This window comes from Aulonocara stuartgranti, assembly GCF_965226115.1.
Source record: "Aulonocara stuartgranti genome assembly, chromosome: 7".
In the NCBI taxonomy this organism is placed as follows: domain Eukaryota; kingdom Metazoa; phylum Chordata; class Actinopteri; order Cichliformes; family Cichlidae; genus Aulonocara; species Aulonocara stuartgranti.
The window spans coordinates 33,097,016-33,121,131 of NC_138945.1; the positions used below are offsets into that span (position 1 = coordinate 33,097,016).

General features: G+C 41.7%; 1 protein-coding gene across 2 annotated transcripts in view; it reads right to left on the minus strand.

Annotated features, from left to right (window-relative positions):
• lrrtm4l1 (leucine rich repeat transmembrane neuronal 4 like 1) overlaps window positions 1-17,658 on the minus strand; it is a 90,042-nt gene extending 72,384 nt beyond the window's left edge. The window contains exon 1 of one of the 2 annotated variants that reach the window (XR_014277629.1): window positions 17,320-17,658. Coding sequence is in view for 1 of the 2 variants with exons in the window: in XM_082538862.1 (XP_082394988.1) it covers window positions 17,320-17,335 (16 nt within the window). In the remaining variant the exon portion in view is untranslated. The remainder of the gene's footprint in view (window positions 1-17,319) is intronic. The other variant, XM_082538862.1, reaches the window with a different exon arrangement.
• Window positions 17,659-24,116: the final 6,458 nt, after the last annotated feature.

The following is a 24,116-nucleotide window of genomic DNA, read 5'->3' on the forward strand; positions in this document are numbered from 1 at the left end:
ATATCGATTGGCAGGCCAAAGTGAGTAATATAAAAGCTTATCTTGCAGGAAATACTATTAAGTAGTCAGTGAAATTGGTATAAATAGTGTTTAATTTTTAAAGTTAATATTCACTTAATTTCCTACAAACTGAAATATTTTATTTAGTAAATGCTGTCAGTTTATACCCCATTTTGTTCTGTAGATCTAATTCCTCTTGGACCGACAGATGGAGCAAGACGTTTTAAAGGAGGAAGGATTGATTGGAGCGCTAGAGTGTCAGGTGTGACTGTGAGGCAATCGCAAATGATTTAAATGACTCATGGGTCACTTAGGAGGGCTCCTGAGCAAAATTATGCCTATACAGGGCCCTGGGGAGGTTGACCCTGCTCATGATCGGAGCATGTGCGCCACATTTTTCCATTCACTTATGTTTTCATTCATGTTAATTTTATTTTGGACAAGGATATATTAAAACCTGGAGAAATACTTTGGCTTAAAGCTGTAAGCGGTGAAGTTTTATAATCTATGTGAACAGATATGTGAACACCTATCATGTGCATAATACACAATTAGTTGGTGTGACATCTGCTTAAATTTATATCACATCTGCAAAACTCTCACAAATTAAAAAAGGAAAATTCTCCACCATGGTCACTGGCCGTATATAAAACTGAAAGACTAAAAGCCTGCTCTCATAACTTTTTATGTGGCATCAAATTTCTCCCGATCTTTTGGCATACTGTTTTTTATTTAATTAGACTAGGATCTGGACGTGATTCTGCTGCTGCAAATCAGTTGCAAGTTGACGGTGAAAACTTTTTGTCATATCTAGGACAACAACATCTTGTACCGTGAATATGAAATGTTAAATGTCTCAACTAGGCAGCCATCTTTCTTGATCACATCGCCCTGCTGTTGTAAGGCATTACTGTCTGCAAATTATCTTAGGAGAGTCATGACTCTGAAGTAGACAATCACGAGAGACGTTTGCATTGGTAATGTAGAAACTAGACTTTAAACTATTTATAGTTGTTAAATTTAACTTTAATTTGCGATATAAGTCATATATCAATTAACTAATTCCACATATTTGTCTGATTTTTCAAATAGTGGAATAAGTAGGATAACATTGACAGGATTACTTTTGTAGCTTAGCTACAGCTAAATGTTTTGATAGATTAACATCCTCAGCTCTTTTGAAACATCAGACATACGTGTAAGCTTCTGGTGTCAGTCTCTCATGGGGAAAGATTTCTTGTTCAAGAGGCAGAGATGAAAATACTGGGAGCTCACAATACTGTGCTGCCACCAGACAGTATTATCACAGACATGCCCTCATATACACCAACCATTTGACTTGCTGGGAGTATTTATGCTGCCACTCTTCAACCTTTTGATTCACCAGCTTCATGTCGGTTTCTTGTAGAAATGTGGGAACTAAGTAACTGAAGTAGAAATGAAAGGACAAAGCCATGGAGTAAAGGCCACAATGAAAGTAAAGTAATAAAATAATTTGCATGACACAGTTTAGCGTGTTCAATCTGAATAATTTACTTCAGCAGTCTTCAATTATCCACTGTAGTTTAGCCATGCAGAGATAAGTGGCTTTACTTTCTCAACAAGTGTTCTGGTCACTATTGACTGCTGAGTCTATAATGTGACAGCAACCAACAACCAACAGACAACATCATTCCAAAATCCAAGTTGAAATCTCAAATTTTGTTGTTTAGGACATTTTCTCAGGTATACCTTACTAGGACCTTCTTTAGCCTTCAGAGCTGTATTAATTCTTTTTGGCATCAACACTGTAGTGGAAACATTCTTCTGAAATTTTGGTCTATATTGGTGTGATAAGATCTTGTAGCTACTGCAAATTTGTTGACGGCTTATCCACGATGTCACTGTTTCATTTCACTATATCCCAAAGGTCCTCTCATCCCAAAGGACTGGGAGCTGTGGATTGGATTTAAATTATACTTATTTACTACTGAAGGGTCACAAAATATGACACTCCATTACACTGCTATCACAAGTATACAACAAAGCATTAGTAAAAGGCTGGGATATCATGTTATTCATGCCAGAATATCATAGCAGAAATTAAGATTTATCAAACCAGGCAACATTTTTTCAGATCCTCTTTTTTCCAGTTTTGTTGACTCTGTGTAAATTATAACTTTCCTGTTCTCAGCTGTGGCACCTGGTGTGGTCTTCTACTGCTGTGGGCCATCTGCTTTGAGCTGTTGTGCATACAGAAATGCTCTTCTGCTCGGTTTTAACAAGTGGCTATTCAAGTTTGTGTTCCTTTCCTTTTAGCTTGAAGTAGTTTGGCCATTTCCCTCTGCTCTCTGATAACAACAAGGTATTTTGGCCAAGAGAATTGCTGCTCGCTAGATATTTTCAGTTTTTCAGTCCACTTTCTGTAAACCGTAGAAATTGTTGTATGATAAAAGGTCAGTAGATTTGCAGTTTCTGAAATATTTAGAAATACAGCCTGTCTGTAAGCAACAACCATGCCACATTCAAAGTCACTTAAATCCACTTTCTTCCCAATTCGGTTGCTCAGTTAAAACTTTAGCAGGTCGTCTTGACACAAATCACTTTCACTAAATCACTTTATCTACAATATATTTTTCTGATTAGATATTAGTATTAAAAATAACAAACAGGAGTTTAATTTAACAGGTGAACCTAATAACGTGTCTGCTAAATGTACATTTCAGAATGATGATGATGAAATTCTGGTTTTGGATTGCAGGGGTTTGAGCCATTCTAGCTCTAATTCACTGACTGTCCAAAGAGAAATCTGATCCCCCGTTTTCACTGATATTCTTCCCAAATTCACTTTAATATGAGGTGTTTACAACTCTCAAATTTCTATATTAAACAAAAGTCATTTTATTTTGTTGTCCAAGATAAGGACAATGCTGGACAGTTCCTCCCACCCACTCCATGATTTGCAGGCCAGTCACAGAAGCATGTTCACTGAGATTACCCAAATATACCACCGGACAACACAGGAAATCATTCCTGCCTGTAGATCTCTCTCTCAGCTCAATTCCTAACTCTAAAGCACAGTACACGCTGCAATAGTTGCACACCCATAATATCACTTCCTCTACAGAGAAAATGTAATATAAGTCAATATAATAAGAGGGGCACCTCAATGTCAACTATTTATATTTAATTATGTGGAATATACTGGAATATTTATAATTAGAGCTATTTGTATTTATTAGAGTTTTTTGTTATATTTTGTCACTTTGTAATATATTGTAATATTAAATTTAGTTTGTTTAATTACTGTTCTTACTGTCACAACCTCACACAACCTCTTCTGGGATTAATAAAGCATCCCAATTCTGATTCTGACTGTGATTTAGCCACACCACTGATAAAAAAAGTATTTGATATTTAAGGGATAAAAGCCAGATGATTGTGATTATATGAACAGTTTCTCAAAAATCAGTAAGAAAGATGGAGACAGACGTCAACAGCGGATGTTTGAAATGGCAATCAGAACTTACTGTGCAAATGTTTTCTTTTCTTTTCTTTTTATGTGGGAAAATGTGTTGGACAGTAGAGAGTAAAAACTTTCAATATATAGGAAAACACAAGGAGCTTCCAGTGTTGCCAAGCAACAGTAAATATTCTAGCCCAGAGGCAAACACCCTTAAGAAGTCTTGCCACTGGGCAGCCATCTTCAAATGCCACCTGCACCTGTTTGGGCAGTTATATTGAAGAATTATCTACATTATTTTCTGTGGACACACAGACATAAATACTGCATGCAATCAGCAGTTAACGTGATTAAAAAAAAAAGAAAAAAACTTTTTTTCTCCTGTTGTCATTCAATTTTTATCATCCTCTTTGCTGGGTTTTAAATTGTCCTATAAATTGGTGTTATCTGTCATATACATGACTATGCTAAAGTCATGTATATGTCAGATAAAGGACAGGTAACATCTTCAATGTTCTTGTTCATCGCGTCTTTATAACCACTTTCTCATCTACAACACATTCAGCCTTTTGTCTTTTTTTTTTGCTTCAGTATTATTGATACTTGTCTGTTAGTAACATTACTACATTACTATTACTACCTACACATTCATTAACATTGCACATGACTGTGTAGCAGTTTCTCCTCATATGAGTAATGTAAGTTGACTCCAAAACTTATAAAGACTTTAAATGTGCTGCAGTTTGAGCCTAGCATGAAACAGTAAATCCTTACTAATTATAAGTATGTCAGAGCTATAATTAAATATTGTAAAAGGATAAACACTCAACAGCAATGGACTTTTTTTTTTTTGCCAGAAAGGTCTGTGGACATAGAAAGAACCTCCACTGGTTTTCTGGCAGTGTTGGTAAAAAAAAAAAAAAAAGGCTTTCGCAAGACAATCATCATGCTGAATATCATTATCTTCAGTGAGAAATAATAAAATAATTTTTAAATGTAGCCTTTAGTTTGTTTTTAGATTTAACAATTTCCGTGTATCTTGCCATAACACCGTCCATGGCTTCGATCATTTCATGAATCACATGGCAGTTACTTTTGACTCCCAAAGAAGTGTCTAAAGTTTTTTGTGATAGTTCTTTAGGTCCCTTCAGAATACAGTTGGCCATCATGCAACTCTCACTCTCTCCCTCTCACACATGCATACACACAACACACACACAAAGTTAAAACAATGCCAGCCACATTGGTGCAGCTGGTAAAATGTGATACAGTATTAATTAGTGAGCTTTAGAGGTGCTGTATTGTTGAACTTTTAAGAGAGCCAGACAAGCTGTTATACACAGACTCAAGTCTTCTTGCTAAGGTACGATTAACAACTCCAAACCATAGCTCCATTAATTCATATTGTAGATATGAGAGTGATGTCAATCATCTCAGACAAAACATGTCTATTAGCAAAATTCTGGACTACTCCTCTATAGAAATACTGCTGCTGGAAAGTTATTCCTTGGCCAATTTACTGACTTGTAACCACTTCATTCATTTACATTGGTTTCTTAAATGAAATATCAACTGAGTTTTATCATCTCTATAGCGGATCTGTTTTGCAGCTTGCAGGGTCAGTAGCCCTTAAAAAATGCATGCGGTAACTGGTTTTTACCACATTCCTCAGATTATGTGAAGAGCTTTGAGTGGCGTGCTGGTATATCTCTGCATATCAGTGGTTTTCAATTGGAGCTCTCAAGGTGCAGAATCCTGCTGGTTTTCTGTCCCACTAGGCTGATAATTACATTTGTGTGGTTTCCAAATTCATTCTCAGTTTTAATGACTTAAAATAAAGGGATTCACAGCTGCAAGAATAAAAACATAACGGTCTGTAGTTTTCCATCTCATTATTGTAGGTTATTGGTCTCTTCATAGTACAAGTATATTTACTATTTACTAATATATTTATACAGATTTTTGCTTTTACTTCTTCTCTATTCATAGCGAGAAACTGGAATTGGTTACGTAGTATTTTACAAATAGAGTTATGAAAGATTTAAAAGAAAAGGACTGAATCGAGACCTTGGAAACATCTTGTATCTAAGCTGCAAAAAGGGAAAGTTTAAGTGCTGTCCTGTTCTTGTACATCAGTTTAAAAATACAAGAAAAGGCTTCAGGCTTTGTATGATTCTTAACTAGATTAAACGGCGCATGTTAAATTTGATATAAATTGTAAACATGCATATCAATTATTCAACAGTATAAGTAGAGGTCAATCAAGCAGATAAGGTCACATTACCATAATAAGACACCACTTATCCTGTCCAGTGAAGTTTTATCAATACCCAACAATGAGAGCCAAAAATTATTTCAGTGCATGAGCGCAAATCAGTGTATAATGCAATTTCTCAAACACATGGCTACATATGTAAGTGCTATTCAGTAATTACTGAACCTTTATTGGGATATAGCCTTCTGACAGTCTTTTGATGCTGAAAAAAAATGAACAAGTATGGTTTCTCTTTTTTTAATTTTATTTTTGGGGGCCTTTTTTGGATAATGGAGCAGTGAAATACACAGTTTGGAGTCAAACCAAGGTCACTGTTCAAAATTTATAGTGACGCCATCACAAACACCTTATATCAACTGCCAGTCACAATGGCAGGGGAAGGGTGATTTGGGTTTGTTTTGCAGCTTGCAGTCCCTGAATCTACCAGGACCTCCTTTTAAACCAAAGTATTGTAGAATCAAATGTGAGGCCATCTGTCCGACAGCTAGAAATTTGTTAATACAACAGAACACAACCACAGAATGGCTGAAAAAAATAAGCCCAAAGTCTACTTTAGACCTTAATATAGTTGTTCATAAACAAATGCTCAATGAACTAAAGTAAGATGATAAAGAAGAGTTTGCCACAATTCCTCCACAAAGATTTTTTAGAGATTGATAAAATTATACAGAAAATGATTCATTAAATTGAAAAGTGGTTCTACAAGCTACTGAATGGTGGGGTGCAAAGTTTTTCCTGTGAAAACATTTTAACGTGAACGTGTTTGTCATTCTAAAAGTGCATTCACTTGAGTAGATTTTCACATCTAAAACAGTCAGAGAAAGTCATGAAACATGTTTGCTGTTATCAGAGTCAGCACAAAGATGCAATGTAGAATAAGAAACTCTGCTTATCTCTATGTCCATCGTCTACTGTAATTTTCACATTGCCTAAACATGAGAGGTCTAATGAAGGTTGTAAAGTTATATCATTCTACTTGGATTTTTGTTTTTCCTGTAATATTATGATAAATAGAAGGACATTATCAGGGCATGGTGGATGGCCAAATTCAATGAGGAAATTTTTTACTAAGTTTTCTACCAAACTTGCTTGAAAACGAGAAAAAACACCAGCTGCTCTGCTGGGAAACATAAAATATATCTTTATTTTCTTGGATCAGACCATAAAACAGCTTCCGTGGTTTTATCTGACCATCGTATATAAAGGCTTGGTTCACAGCTTTATCAAATACATGACCTGGAAACACTGGGAATTGTGCCAGCAATATGTTTTTTACAGTCAAAATTAGCACTGATGTTTGTCCAACTTCCTAGATGCTAAAAGAAAGATGTATATAGAGGTATATAGGTCATAATCCAATGGGGCATATTGGAAGCAATCATCAGGGCCTCAGATCCTTAGTGATGCCTCTTTCCACACATTTGTTATGTAAACATTATTCACTTGCCATAACTCCATCTGCCAGCATGCGACATGCACAGACTCAGGACATTATAAATGATGGAACAGAAAAACAGCAGAGCTCTACTTTGGACAACCTGTGGTTTCACCTAGTGACAAGTTAATGCAAGGAATCATCTATTTTTCAAATGCTATATATGATGAGGAACAAGTATATTCCAACCAATACAAATAATCATTGGTCAGGAACTCTTGTTTCCACTATTTTCCGTGTCATTTTCAGCTCTAAACATGGGTACTTGGTGTTGAGATGTATCAATATACATTTACTGAAAAAGCAACAATTGGTGTCATATCAGGCTTAAGAATATATCCCCAAGCCTTTTTGATCCACTTCTGCATTTTGGACATTCAGGATATTGTCTACTCCATATTACACAATTTTTCCTTTGAAAGCAAAGACAGAAAGAGCTCACAGGGTGTACCGTATCCTGTGAGACAGGGGATTTAGAAAATGTAAAGGATATGATTTAAAGTTAAACATGTTTTAGATCTGCTTCATGAAGGCTGCCACAGCATGTCCAGAAAGAACCACTCTGTGTAGTTCTTTCTGTCAGTGTTTTGCTCCTCTCTGAATCCGACAGATAGCAATTACAGTTCATGCATGCATCCTCAGCTCCTCTGAGCTTATCATTATCGCAAGAAGACTATCCATCATGGCCATACACATGATGAGTAGAGGCAAGACAAATGGCACGCACCTTAAGTGCACAACACTTGCAATGAAAGAAAACAACACTTGAAGATGATGAGAACTGAGATATATATATATATATATATATATATATATATGGCCAGTGTCACTCCTGAAATGTATATGAATGTTTGTTCAGGCTTATACTGTGTACATATGTCAGAAAAATCACATCACCCTGGGATTACTTTCATTTTCAGTGATCTCAACAAACATTTGGTTTTCATAGCAACCATCCAATCATCAGCTACTTGATAGCCTGTGTGAATAGATCCTCCTGAATATGAATGCCATGATTTGAGACAAAAAGACCACTTTTACTACCCAAAGAGCAATAATGCTGGGAGTGAGTTTTGGCTGAGAGAAGGACGAGGTAGAGAGGATCAGATAGATTTATGATTTGATTTGTATTTAAGAGTGAGAGGAAGTTATTGCTTGGCATGAAGTCAAACAAAGCAAAACTAAACATAAACCCCACATCTTCTGGTTAAACTCAGCTCCTTCGACAAAGGAAAATCTAGCAGTTTTCATAATTTTCAATACTCAAACCAATTTGAGTAGATTTACAATAGTTATATTTGTCACAGTCTAAAATGACCTTTTATGTGTAGTGGAAAGAAAACATGAGAGCCAAAAGCAAACACAGGAATAAATAGGGAGGATGCCAGATTTGAAGATGGAAAATCTTGTCAGATCAAACACCGTCGTTTTTCATGGAGCATTTAAAAAGCTTTTTTCTGCTCTTGTAAGAAAAGGTGAGAGCAGCATTTGCCATTTATCTCTTTTTCATTGCAAAGACATTTAAGACATTTTTTAAGCAGGATGGAAATATTTAGCCCTATTTTCCATTTTAGCTGAATTGTCATAATATGTACTGTGTGATGTGGGCTAAGAAGCGGTATCAAAGAAAAAAAAAATGTAAATCTCCCACAGAAAAAATGTGGAAGGAATGCACCAATCAAACAAAGAGAAACATGCAACATGAAAATAATCTATTAGAAGTTGTGGCCTTCACAGTTGGGATTAAACGGCCTGCATTTGTATAACTAAGGTCCCTAAGGACCCCAAAGCGCTTTACACTACATTCAGTCATTCACCCATTCACACACACTGAAGATCGGTTGCTACAGACACCAATGGCTTGTTCAGATTAGCTCAAGTAGCTGATGATCAAAATGCTCTATACTTGTTCACATATGGTAAGGTTTACTTTTTAGAGTTTGTTTATAGTCAGTGGGGTCCATTATGTTGGTAAAGAGTCCATGTGGAGAGCAAAAAATGAATTTTCATAAATGGAATTTTGAAACTGATTAATTCTATAATTACACCATGCCTCCACTGGGTACTTATCATCAAGATATATCAAAGCATCTTTTTGGCACTAATCAAGATCCATCATCACACCATAAACCTACACGGTCTCATTGTGAGTGTTTGCTTTTAAATAAAAACATGTAAAAGCAACTATTTTTATTTACTGGTCACTAAGACCTCGTGACTGTTTTAGATGTAAGTGCTGAAAATGAAATGCATGTGAAAATGGAAGTTTCCTGTAAAAAAGCTTATTTTTTATTTTTCATTTTATTTATTTATTTATTTATTTATTTTTACAGTTTCCTGTAAGATCAACTATTGGATAGGATGGCTTGTAAATGCAATAACATGAAATGTCTTTATCAGTGTCTCACATCGTCATGGAGACATTTTGGCCAACTTTTCTTTGGTTATCTTATTTGGTTTTCACCAATGTTACACTGTGCATTATGGCCAAACATTTCTACTTTGGTTTGAGGTGTCCAAAAGACATTATTCCAGAAGTCTTGTGGTTTGTTTAAATGCAGCTTTGGAAAGCTAAGCCATACAGCCATCTTCTTTTTATGGAGAGGAGGCTTTCTCCTGGTAACCCTTCAAACAAGCCATCCTTGTTCAGTCTGTTTCTAGTTGTACTTTCTTGAACTTTAACATTTAGCAAAGTTACTGAGGCCTGTAGAGTATGAGATGTAGCTCTTCTTGGGCTTTTATGTTATTATTTAAGCACTGCAGAGTCTGACCAAGGGGTGGATTTTTCTGGGACATCCACTCCTCAGAACTGTGGTATTGTGTTAAGAGATACCTAAATGCTCCAGAGCAGCAAACTGCCAAAACTCTTGCTTTTATAGAGATGGTCACATGCACTGATAATCGGTTAATCAAATGCAGTTGGTTAGCAGCACCTGGTTGTTGCATAAGCTGTTTATTTTAGATGGCGATGATAAGAGTGTTCTAGTCTACTGCACTCACTGTACTAGTAGAGTGTAAGTTCGAAAGCTCTTACATTTTATAGCTCAAAATATAATGTCTATTCAAACAACTGACCTTCAGCGAGTGGTATTTAGACCTCGAGTTAGCTGGTGACATAGCAGAAACAGCAGTCCCTCACTCTACTTACAAATGTTAGCATTACTGATATGGTTTCCCACAAAGTGCAAATTATTATCATTTTTCTCTTAAAAAAGAAAAATGCCTCCTACAAGAGAAAAAGCCCCAAATGGGTTTGCTGTGAAAATGAGTTTAACAACAACTGCTGCCTTCACCCATTCTCACAAAGGGGGAAAAAAAACTTACTTTTTAAAAAAATATTGCCAACAGTCTTTGATCTGACAAGGTTTTCCATTTTCAAATCCAAGGTCTTACCAATTATACTTGTCTCTAACGCTTGTGTTTTCTTTAAACTGCCTTTCAGCCTATTCCATTAATCCGTGCCAGAAGTTTTGCTTTATGTGAAGAGTCCTGAGTTTGAAAATCAAAGGTATACATAACTAGCAAATTTTCTTATAGAAGAATTACATCTATTCCCAGGCCGTCAAAAATGTTTTGCCAAGCAACTGGTATCTTAGAGATGCACACATGGTGTCCTTTGGCATCTGTGCTGTTATGGACTGTGTTATGGCAATTGTGAGTCACTCCCAGTGTGTTTGTCACTCCCAGTCCTTTGCAATTTCGTCATTCATAAAAGACCTCTCTGCATCACGTGTACACACATTTGACAGCCATGAATTTTTGGACATACAGGCATAATATTTTGAAGGAGCATACTTTTACCAAAAAATAACCAAGCTTTCTGGAGTTTAAACCTGACCAGCAAACAAATGAAGGCGGAGGCATCTAATATTGCTGTGGCATAAGCGCACAAAGACCCATAATGCTGCCTGCGAGCTGGGATTGAGAGAGGCAAGACAAGCCACTAAGGATCGAATAGATGAAATGTGTATTTAAGAATGGATGGAAGGTATTGCTCAGGACTCATAACATTTACTCAAAAAAGAAGAGGAAAGAAAAGAAGACAAGGCGAAACAACAACAAAATTTCCACTTCTGCAGTTCAACTTTGGTTAGATTTAATTTGGCCACAGCTACTTTGCTGTATACATGAATCAATTTTCAAACTATTCTGTGCAGATTTACATTGCCAATGTGTATAGTGTAACCACAGAAACGAGCGTGATGTGTAGAAAGGTGAAAATTTGCTTTGATTCAAACTGAGGACTCCAGTCTAGCAACCTCTGGGAGCTGGAAAGCACTGATGAGAGCTGACTGTTGAAAAAGAAAAGACATGCATCACAGTCTAAGAAGCAGTCCAAAGAAAACATAAGCCATTCAGCCAAACATAAGAGTAAATAGTTAAGACCCTAGATTTGGAAATGGAAAACGCTGTCAGATCAAAGACTGTTTTTCTTGCCCTTGTGAGAATAGATGCAGGCAGCATTTAATCTTGCTTTTATGGTGACCACGCTTAATGCATTTTTTTAAAACATCAACCTGAACTTGTTTTTCTTTTAGAAATATTTCAAGGCTAAGTGCGAAATTGTTGCCAGAAAATGTATCGACGTGGTGTGTGATACTGCAAATTTTGGTATAACTCCAAAACCTGGTAAATACAGGACCAGGACTGCCAATATCAATACTTTCAACTTATAAAGACAGCTTATGTAAAGGGGAGCATTGTGTTATGATTCATAAGCTGAATTTTAATTATCAAATTTAATCACCATTAAATCACTCGGAATTTTGCTTTCCATAATAATTCGTTAACACAATAAAACACACCTTTCAACTTTGAATGAGACCTGGAATGTAAACGTGTCTGCTAAAGCACTCATTGTTTAAATGCGCGATATAATATGAAATACCTGACCAGACATTCAGTACGAAAAGGTTAGTATAGTGAGACATTTTTCATAGCTCGTGTTTGAGGTATTTTTTTTCCATTTCCAATAAAATGTATTTAACACAGTTCAGTGGGTTGAATATATTATCTGAATATCTGAGGTGATTGCTCTGCTACAGTAGGCAATTGCCTAAAGTAACAACTACGACAATTGCTGAAGATCCAGTGTCAGTTATGACTGAGACATTACTTTCACCACTGAGCTACCTGGTTATTCTTTCCCTCTCTCAAAGGACTGTAACAATGGGCTCTGTCTCTGGTTTGGGAGTCTGGGTCTGTCTGATGGATTTCCATTTTTTCTCTCTTTTACTACTTGTTCCAGGACAAAGTTCACTTTTTCATGGTTTTTCATGTCTTTCAATAAGTTGGTGGTGTTGCCAAAGTAGAGAAGTTCCTTTCAGTAGGTATCATTGGTTGCAGTACTTTAATTTAAAGCTGCAAAGCACCTATACACATTGCTTTGCTTTCTCGCTTAAGTCAGCCTAGATAGCTCTGCTCATTGGCATATGAGTCACATGACCGTAGGACAACTAAACACAGCAGAGCGTGCAAAAGGGGGCGTAACAAAGTGTGCCTGCATGACAGGAACAGAGTTTGCACAGACATGTCTACTTTCTGACAAACAGGAGCAACATACTGAATTTACAGAAGAGAAAAAAACTAAAGCATCAATCTATCAATATTTGGATCAATCCGCCCACTGCTATGTTCTACTGCCAAACAGAGGCTTCTTTAGAATTTCTCATTTTATTTTATTTTGACAGGCTGGATCACAACATTTTATCATAATCTAATCAAATTTTTCTTCACCTATTTATTTATTTGCTGTTATCTTCATTACAGTTAATGAAGAAAAGGTTGTTTTACTAGACTGTTTCCCGCTTAAGTATCATCAAATCAAAAATAACAGTAAGTATGGAGGCAGTTTATGCAAGACTAGAATTTAATAGTCAAGGCTAAAGTTTTGCTCTGATGCCACAGTGGACACTGAAACTATTAGTGCCATTTGAGACAAAGTTTTCCAATCAGGAAAAACTGTTCTGGAAGGAGAATGATAATAAGTAAGCAAGAGGAACAGCTGCATTTATGAGGCTGTAGTAATCTCACACAGACTCCGACACCTGGATAGAAGATTCTGCAAACTACATTTAAAATTATGTTACAAAGGCAACAAACCACAGATCATCGTGGGCTCTGTTTTGTGCAGCAATTATTATCGTCAGTATTTAAAAAAAAAAAAAAAATCAATTCTAGTTCTTTTGATTTTCGTTTATATCATGTTCATTTGATCAACCCCCATGACTGCGATATTGAGTTCTCTGTTTCATATTGAGTTTGGGTCACCAGTAAATATGAAATGAAGAATTAGAAATACAACTTTTAAGTATGAAAAGACATAACGCTTAACAGATGATTATACTAAACTTCTGATAAAGGTGAAAACTTTTTGATGTCCGTAAACCCCAAGCCAAGTACTGCTAAATTTTACGTAAAACATTTGACTTTAAAGGTTTTGCTAGTTACCACAGCAGTAACTAGCAAATGTTACTGCAATGGTCTTTACGGTAACTGCCAAGGGAATGTCTGGTCATGTAAACATGGTAAGTGGACTGGTTCTTATATAGCGCTTTTCTACACTGAGCACTCAAAGCACTTTAAGCAACCTCATTCACCCATTCACATAAGCACTTTTCTGTGTAAGTGTATCCAAGTGCTTTGGGTTACTATCTTGCCTAAAGATATTTGGTATGCAGAATGGTGCAGCCAGGGGTCAAACCACCAACCTTCTGATTAGTGGATGACCTACTCTACCTCCTGAGCTAAAGCCTGTAATATGATTACTTTGGATCATACAATAACTAGCTTAGCTCGGTCAATCTCAACCACCCTAGGGGCCGTATCCCATTTTGACCTCGGGACTTCCAGGCCATACTTGGCACAGATGTTCCTGTATACTATGCCAGCAACTTGGTTATGGTAATCAATGTGTGCCCTGCCTGCTAGCATCTTTCACGCTGCTGTTATGTGCTGAATGTTTTCAGGGGCATCTTTGCACAGCCTGCACCTGGCGTCTTGCCTCATGTGGTTGCCCCCAGCTTCTATTGATCTTGCACTGATGAGTACCTCTTGTGCATGCTTAGTGCCTCCGTGCTCTCTTTCAGTCCATTTTTTTGACTGGAGCCATTGGCAGGATTTCTGCATATCAGCCTCTTCCTCTATTTGCCAGTTCCTCATCTTGCTAGTGGAAGCCCCAAGGCAAGCTAAAGAGAGGACGCCCAAGAAACACCTAGTGAAGAGACCTCGAGGCAGAAGCGAAAAAGATGGGCTACACCTGGACACATCTAGAAAGAATGGCCCAGGATAGAAATCTGTGGAGATCTACCTTTGGTGGTCCATACCCTGGGAAGGGTGATGGGCAGTAGTAGTACTGGTTCTGACACTCACCAGTCCTCTGACTCCTTCCTTCCACTTAGTGTACAGTGTGTGGGTGATGGATCTGGGGTGAAACCCTCCAAGGAACTGGTAAGGCGCTTCCTTGTCTTAATGTCCACGGCTTCTAGCTCTTCACTTGGCCAGCTTATTATCCCAGCATGGTATCTGACTAGGGGGTGGTGTGTTTTATTGCCTTTCAGACTTTTTGTTGTTAAAAAATTCTCTCACTGACAGAAACAAAATATCTAAAAAATGAACTCTGATACCTAGAATAAGTACTGACAGTGTTTTTAAAGACATACAGATAGATTCAGATAGATTTGAATTGTTCAGTGTTTCCTAAAGTTGAAAAAAATCATACATTTCTAGTGTAGCCTGTTGACTTGTCAACCTCAAAGTGTTATTATTACTATACTTGTCACCTTAATGAAAGTAGGGAAAGCACTATAAATGAAAGCACTATAAACATTTTCCAGAATGTTTACAGTGACCAAAAATCTTTATTTTGGTCACTGTGAGAATTGGCTCAGTTTATTATTTACAAATTCAAACCCTAGACAAATCATTCTGGACATAGCTTTTCATTTTAGGGCTTATCTTCACTTTCACTGACAAATGTTGGCTGTGGCAGCTTATATCAGCTCTTAAAAAGTACCTTGTTAAACAAGAAGATTAAATGTTACAAAGGGTCAAAAAATCAATTCAACAGTGACATATATATATATTGATACAACCACAATTCTTAGATTGTTGAGATTATTATTTTTCTGTGTGTGTTGAGTATGGAGGATCAAGGACTTCTTTTTCAGCAAACTGATAAAATAAACCTTAGAAGCTTAGTGTACTTTATTTGGAGCTGAAGATGAAGTTTCACTTTTTCAATTTGTACAATTTCATACAGGTTAATCTTAATAGAATCTTTTTCTCTATATGTGTGTGTGTGTGTTTGAAAAAGCTGAGGCACAGAGAAACACGAGGAAAGACAAAGAGGAAAAAAAGCTGCTGCTCATCAATCTAGCAATGTTCATCATTTGTATGGTTTTCATGTTGTATAGTGTAGCTATAAAGCAAACAGAATCGCCCGTGTTTGTATGAGATTCAGCCAAGACTGATATTTGCCTTGTTGCCTCGTTTGGGAAAAAATGTGAGCTCTGATAAACAATAATTACAAATATCAGACTTTTCAACCCAGGGAATGATTTGGGCTGCCATGTATAACAGTGCATACTTGCAAAAGGACTCTGACTTTAGGCTGTTCCTCATTTTGCTCAGTTTAGACTGCCTTTAAGTGGGTGTCCAAGTCATGATGTAAAGAAATAGGCAGCAGGTTTGGTTGCTAGGTTGCAGAGACTGAAGAGATAGAAGGGAACCAGCAACAAAGAGAGCAGCAGCAAAATTTCATTTAAGAAGTGCTATTTTCCTCAGACTACACACTGATACTTTCCACATTGTCCACAGTATGCTGCACTTTAAATGGGTTATAATCTTGTCATTCATCAGGTTTACTGCAGGAGATATGAAAGGATTTTCTGTTGCATTGGATTTTATTTGTACACACAAGCTTTAGACACTTTAGACTTTATGACAATCAGAGAAGTTGACAGATTGCATCATTTTGCCTTGTTTTATCTCTTTGGTGATTTATCCTTGGCGCAGATTGGGGCTGAGCGTTAACTGTCATATATTTAGCACCGGCAGGCCCCATTGGCATTGTATTTTTATGCCATGGCTCACTCCCTTTAGTGAAAGTTTTCAGTGTGCAGGGTGGTCTAACCCAAGAGACCTTTAGCAATCCAAAGTAAGAGAAGCTTGTTGCTGATGTTGTGAAAAGTGTTGCAAAAGAGTCTATCCGATTGTTCAGTCTGACGTCACTAGCCATGTCTGGGTCTAAACTCCGCTACAGGTCCATATATCAAACGATCACTATGGCATTACTGAGAGTTGAAAAACTGTCCAAAGTCTTTAATCTTTAATAAAATGATCAGCGTTCTGCTCTACCAGGTGTAACAATTGAGTTTAACATCCAGGCATCCATGAAAACGGAATTTATGACATTTAACGGAGTTAGAAGTTAGCAGGAAGTTAGCTCGCTAGCTTCTATCTAAATACAATATAGCATGTCCTGACTGCGGGGTTTTGGAAACAAATTAAAACGTACAGCTCTGTTATCACTTCCAGCATAAATGAAGACAGAAAACTAAACAGCAGTGACGTTTGTAGGGTTACTGAAGTTGGGCTAGCTGGTATATAATGATGTGCTACGTGACCGCTAGCGACACAGCTATGTTGGCATAATATAAACAAGCTAACTTTTTTTCCACTCGATAAAAGTTAACGTGAGTGTTCTCAGTGGTCAGGAACAAATGTAATCGCATGGCAGGATGCTGTAAAAAGACCAAACTTCAGCCAGGAGAACAACTGAGATAATCCATCCACTAGGGATGGGTATTGATAAGATTTTCACGATTCCGATTCCATTTTCGATTCTGTTTAACGATTCGATTCTTTATCGATTCTCTTATCGATTCTTTTTAAAAAAGGAGAACACTAAGGTCGATTAGCTTAGAACTTTGTTTTATATTTAGGAGTAACATGGCCTTACAAACCCAACAGTGAAATCTTAAGAGATCCAGCCTACGGCTCTTCAATGGGGTGTCACAGGGTCCCCAGGAAAAAAAATTGTAAATGTAAAATAATAAAATAAATATTCTTCTGTAGCAATAACAAAGCATAACATAAATTATTCTGTAGCAATTACACAAGAATATCCAGTAATGTCCCTGCCTACAATTAAACACATTCACTTACCTAAAATTGGGGGCATCTGCTGTGGCAAATGGGTGCAAGCCTTTTACCACAAACTTAGTCACTGCTCGGTGACATTCGTCTATCCTGGCCTGAAAGGAGACGCTACCGGTAGACTGCAGCGAGAACTGCCAGCATCTGAGCCAGACTCTGTCTGTCTGTCTCATCATGGTCACCTAAATGCACAGTAATGGCAGGTTTTGTAATAAGGCAGATTGCGCTAACATAATATGCACTGTTAGTTGATGATTTACCTGCCGCATTAACGGGAGAGGACGTGCAAACGTTACCGCTGCTGCTGGGTTGAGATTCACGAGTCCGGAGCGGAATTAAAAACATGACATTCATTTAAGGTTATCACGTGTTTTGTGAACAAATGCTTTTGCATATTCGTAGTGTTTCCTCCCTTAAATTAAGTATCTACTTTGGAAGTATTGCAAGTTGCCCTGTTGTCATCCGTTCTCGTAAACTTTTGAGCGTTTGAGCCGCTTACGCGCCGTGTTTCCTGCCAGGTAAATGACGCTCCTGTCAGGTTTCAGTTAACGGACTCAGGCGCAGACCGGGACTCCTTACAGGATTTACAGATTTTATTCACACAACGACACCAGGTGATGCTATTTACAAAGTGCTCCGGGGGTTCCGGGGTATGTGAGGGAAAAGACGGGGATCTGACGTCCTCCAAAGGCTCTCTCTCTTCACTCCCTACACTGGGGAAACACCATCCACACACTCGTCCACGGGATGACAGGCAGGCAGGGAAAGGTCCGGGATAGATCTGTACACAGAGATAATAGTTAGAGGCGAACAGACGGAACGAACTCACAGATCCTTATTTGCAATCTACTGAGCGACTGACGCTGATAACTCAACGATCCAGCGACGAGTGACACAGTGCTGCTGTCTTAAATCGGCCTTGTGATTATCCCGATCGGCAGCAGGTGCGTGGGCCAGGGGCGGGAGCCCGTAATGAGCATCGCCCCGGCAGGAGAGAGAGCGAGAGAGAGAGAGAGAGAGAGAGAGAAAACATGTTGCCTAATACAGAATCAGCTGGTGAGGCACAGGGACCATGACAGTACCCCCCCCTCAACGGGAGCCCCCCGGCGACCCACCAGGCTTATCCGGATGCAGACGATGGAACGCCCGCAGCATGCGCCGGTCCAGGATGGCCGCCCGAGGGACCCAGGACCGCTCCTCCAAGCCATAGCCCTCCCAATCCACCAGGTACTGGAAGCCACGCCCCCGCCGCCGAGAATCCATGATACGGGTGATCGAGTAAGCCGGCAGACCGTCCACGAGCCGGGGGGGAGGAGGGGGCCTGGAAGGCGGGCACAGAGGACTGGACCGGAGAGGTTTAACCTGAGACACATGGAAAACATCGTGTATCTTCATGTTGCGAGGCAGCTTGAGCTTAACAGACACAGGGTTAACCAAAGCCGAGATCTCGAACGGGCCGATATAGGCAGGAGAGAGCTTCCTGGATTCCGCCCGGATGGGAACGAAGCGTGTGGAAAGCCATACCTTCTGCCCAACAGTATAGGCGGGAGCGGAGGACCGGCGGCGGTCAGCGAAGCGTTTGTTGCGGTCCTTGGTGCGTAACAACGCAGCCCGGGTGGCCTTCCACACCCGACGACACCTACGCAGATGCGCCCGGACGGATGGCACAGAGTGTTCGCCTTCGATGGAGGGAAAAAGAGGTGGCTGGAACCCCAGAGAAGCTTCGAAAGGGGACCGGCCCGTGGCGGAGGAGGTCATGCTGTTGTGGGCGTACTCGATCCAGGGCAGTTCCTCGCTCCAGATGGCCTGGTTGGAAGAGACGACGCAGCGCAGGGCCGCCTCCAACTCCTGGTTCGCCCGTTCGGACTGGCCATTGCTCTGCGGATGATAACCAGAGGAGAGACTGACCTTAGATCCCAATGAGGTGCAGAACTCCCTCCACACACGGGACGTGAATTGAGGACCCCGGTCAGACACGATGTCATCTGGAATGCCGTGCAGGCGAAAGACATGGGTGGTGAGCAGGCGAGCAGTCTCCAATGCTGTAGGCAGCTTGGGCAGAGCAACAAAGTGAGCCGCCTTAGAAAAGCGGTCAATGATCGTGAGTATGACCGTATTACCTGCAGATGGCGGGAGGCCGGTCACAAAATCCAGAGAAATATGGGACCATGGTCTGGTAGGCGTGGGTAAGGGATGAAGCGGACCCGAGGGTGGCTGGTTTGGGGTCTTGTTTCGAGCGCAGGTTGTACACGCGGAGACGTATTCCTTGGCGTCCCGGCTCAGGGTGGGCCACCAAAAGTAGCGCTGCAGGAAAGCAATTGTGCGGTGTATTCCTGGGTGACAGGAGAAACGGGCTGTGTGTGCCCACTGTAACACCTGAGACCTGACAGGTTGGGGAACGAACAGGCGCCCCGCAGGACCGCCTCCTGGATCCGGTTCGGCTCTCTGAGCCTCGCGAATGGCCGACTCGATCTCCCAGGAGACAGCCCCCACCACACAGGTGGCCGGGAGGATGGGAGCAGGGTCCGCCGGGTCTTCGGAGGTGGAGAACTGTCGAGACAGGGCGTCCGGCTTGACGTTGCGGGATCCTGGCCTGTAAGTGATTGAAAAGTGGAACCGCGTAAAAAACAGAGCCCACCTTGCTTGTCTGGCGTTAAGCCTCTTTGCGGTTTGCAGATATGCCAGATTCCTATGGTCTGTCCAAACGATGAACGGTTGGGCAGTGCCCTCCAGCCAGTGCCTCCACTCCTCCAAGGCGAGCTTGATGGCAAGAAGTTCCCGATCGCCAATGTCGTAGTTGCGTTCTGCGGGGGTGAGACGACAGGAGAAAAAGGCACACGGGTGGAGCTTACCATCCCTCTGTTGTGAGAGGACCGCTCCTACTCCCGTGTCGGATGCGTCCACCTCCACCACAAACTGCAGGGTTAGGTCGGGCTGGACCAGAATGGGTGCTGAGGCGAATCGCTCTTTCAGCTCCAGGAAGGCTGATTGGGCAGCATCGTTCCACTGAAAAGGAACCTTGGGAGAGGTCAATTGCGTTAAAGGCAGAGCTACCTTGCTATAGTCCCGGATGAACCTCCTATAGAAGTTAGCGAAGCCGAGGAACCGCTGCAGCTGCCGTCGGTTGGGGGGTTCAGGCCACTCCACCACGGCTTCCACCTTAGCTGGGTCAGGACGTAGGTCTCCCTGCTCGATGACGTAGCCTAAGAAGGCAACTGTGGACACGTGGAAGACACATTTCTCACCTTTTACGAACAACCGATTTTCCAGCAGGCGTTGCAGGACCTGTCTGACGTGGGTCTCATGCTCTGACAGTGATTTGGAGAAGATCAGGATGTCGTCGAGGTAGACGAAGACGAACCTGTCGATGAAATCCCTCAAGACATCATTAACGAGTGCTTGAAAAACTGCAGGAGCATTAGAGAGGCCGAATGGCATAACCAAGTATTCAAAGTGTCCAAGGTGAGTATTGAAGGCGGTCTTCCACTCGTCGCCCTCTCGGATCCGAACTAAGTGATATGCGCTCCTCAAGTCCAATTTGCTGAAAACTGTCGCCCCCTGGAGCAGCTCAAAAGCAGAGGTCAGAAGTGGGAGTGGATATTTGTTTTTGATGGTTATGTTATTTAATCCACGGTAGTCGATGCACGGGCGGAGAGACTTGTCTTTCTTCTCGACGAAGAAAAACCCTGCTGCTACGGGCGATGAGGATGCACGGATCAAGCCGGCGGCGAGGGACTCTGAGATGTATGACTCCATAACCTCTCGCTCCGGTAGAGAGATGCTGTAGAGACGGCTAGTAGGCAATGGCGCGCCAGGGAGTAAGTCGATAGCGCAATCGTACGGTCGGTGAGGAGGCAACGACTGGGCCCAGTCCTTGCGAAACACTTCGGCGAGATCATGATAAACAGGGGGCACTCCGGACAAATCGGAGGGCGCGGTCGACTTGGCGAGGGAGGCTGGTGTGTGAGGCGGTGAGGCGGATTTAAGGCAGGTCATATGGCATTCCTCTCCCCACCCCGTAATGCGTCCCGTAAGCCAATTAATGCACGGGTTGTGTTGACGAAGCCAGGGGTGCCCGAGAACGAGCGGCGTCCGAGTGGCCTTAAACACAAAAAAACATATTTCCTCAGTATGGTTGCCAGACAGAGTAAGAATAACGGGCTCAGTGACGTGAGTAATGTCAGGTAGGCGCTGGCCGGACAAAGCAGTGACACGCAAAGTGTGGGGAAGAGGTTCCTGCCCTAGCTGAAGGCGGTCTGCTAACTCAGAGTCAATAAAATTCTGTTCCGCCCCTGAATCTATCAAAACGGAGAGAACATGACCTTTGGTGTTGACCGTGAGCTGGGCAGACAGCATTAACCGTGGAGGAGATTTGTCTTGGCTGAGACCGCCCACCAGCACTCCTACCGTCACTGGTGGGCGCGACCTTTTGCTCGAGATGGGCAAGAGGCGACCACATGTCCCTTGTGGCCGCAATAGAGGCACTCACCGGCAGAGATACGGCGCTGGCGTTCCGCGGCGGAGAGATGCGAGCCTCCAATCTGCATGGGTTGCTCTCCTCCGTCTGCGCTCTCTGCCTGCCGGGAAGAGCTGGGCTCCGAGGTGGAGCCAGCCCTCCACTGCCCCGTGGCCTCCTGGGAATTGTAGTGCCGCGGCAGACGACGAGCTCGCAGCCGGTCATCCACCTTAATACATAAAGCCATTAACTCGGTAAGAGAGTCGGGGAGATCTCGCATAATGAGTTCATCTTTCACCTCTTCACGAACATTATTGAGCAGTGCACTCCGTAAGGCCTCCGGGCCCCAGCCTGTCTCTTCAGCCAAAATCCAAAAATCAATAGAATAGTCAGACATGCTCCGCTTCCCTTGTTTGTAGTTCAGCAGACGAAGCGCGGCGACTTCAGCGCCTGAGCCCTTATTGAACACAGTCTGGAATTTAGACAGGAAATCAGCATAGGCAATCCCGGGATCCGAGCTAAGCACGACCTGAGCCCACTTTAAAGCCCGGTCCCGCAGCAACTGGACAAAAAAGGTTATTTTGGCACCGTCGTTGTTATGGAAGCGCCGCCGCTCACGGAACACAAGAGTACATTGAGCCAGAAAACCAGCACACTTGTCCGACTCACCCGTAAAAGGTTCCGGCGTGGGCAGGGGTCCGTCCGAGGGTGGCAGAGGTGCCGGAGGTGTGCTCGCAGCGGCAGGCGCAGGCTCCTGGGGGGCGGGAGCCGCCGGCCGGGGATCACTCTCCAGAGGTGTTAAGCGAGCGACCGCCTGCGTAAGCGCCGCCATTTCGTGGTGGAGCCGCTCGAGCATTTGCTCATGTCGAGCCAGAGCAGCTCCCTGAGCGATGAGTGCCTGAGCGACAGGGTCCTGAGCGGCTGGGTCCCGACCTGCTGAGTCCATGATGGCTGGATCGTTCTGTCAGGTTTCAGTTAACGGACTCAGGCGCAGACCGGGACTCCTTACAGGATTTACAGATTTTATTCACACAACGACACCAGGTGATGCTATTTACAAAGTGCTGGAGGGAGGGGAGGGGGGTCCAGGGTTCCGGGGTATGTGAGGGAAAAGACGGGGATCTGACGTCCTCCAAAGGCTCTCTCTCTTCACTCCCTACACTGGGGAAACACCATCCACACACTCGTCCACGGGATGACAGGCAGGCAGGGAAAGGTCCGGGATAGATCTGTACACAGAGATAATAGTTAGAGGCGAACAGACGGAACGAACTCACAGATCCTTATTTGCAATCTACTGAGCGACTGACGCTGATAACTCAACGATCCAGCGACGAGTGACACAGTGCTGCTGTCTTAAATCGGCCTTGTGATTATCCCGATCGGCAGCAGGTGCGTGGGCCAGGGGCGGGAGCCCGTAATGAGCATCGCCCCGGCAGGAGAGAGAGCGAGAGAGAGAGAGAGAGAGAGAGAAAACATGTTGCCTAATACAGAATCAGCTGGTGAGGCACAGGGACCATGACAGCTCCGCAACGTGGTGACGTCATTCGGGGCGACTGGAATCGATAAGGGAATCGTTTGCAAAAATGGCAAACAATTCCAAGGAATTGAAACAGTGGGAATCGGTTCTCAACAAGAACCGGTTTTCGATACCCATCCCTACCATCCACAATACGAGGTTAGTCATTCATATACTGCTGCATGGACTGGGCTGTAGTTACATCCTAAGGTTTTAAAAACTGAGCTTAAATAAATGATTAGTGATAATAAAAGCTGAGGGAGGTCAACAGTGATCACTGACTGTTTTAGGAGCTTTTTGAGATTAAATAGAAAAATAGAAGAAAATAAATAACATTAAACATGTTAAATTCAAATTCAAATTTTATTTGTCACACACACAACCATACACAGTATGACATGGGGGTGAAATGCTTGTAGCTGTACAATGCCCGACCATTAAATGACAGAAGAAAAGTTTTACAATATTTACAATTTACAGTTTACTACAAAAATTGACAAATTAACTTAGGAATTTACAGTAAAGAATGTGCAAATAGCAGAAGAGATTATAAAGATAAGGATTATAAATTATAGGAATTATAGGATTATAGGAAATGTGTGGTGGTGCGTGTGGTGACGTGTGTGAGAGTCCAGTCTTATAGTGACGTGTTTGGGAGAGTCCAGTCCTACACCTGGTTCAGGCCCCGAATAGCCTGGGGGAAGAAGCTCCTCCTCATTCTCTCTGTTTTGGCCTTAAGGGAGCGGAAGCGCTTCCCAGACCTCAACAGTGAGAAGAGTCCATTGTTGGGATGGGAGAGATCCATCATAATCTTCCTAGCTTTGGACTTGC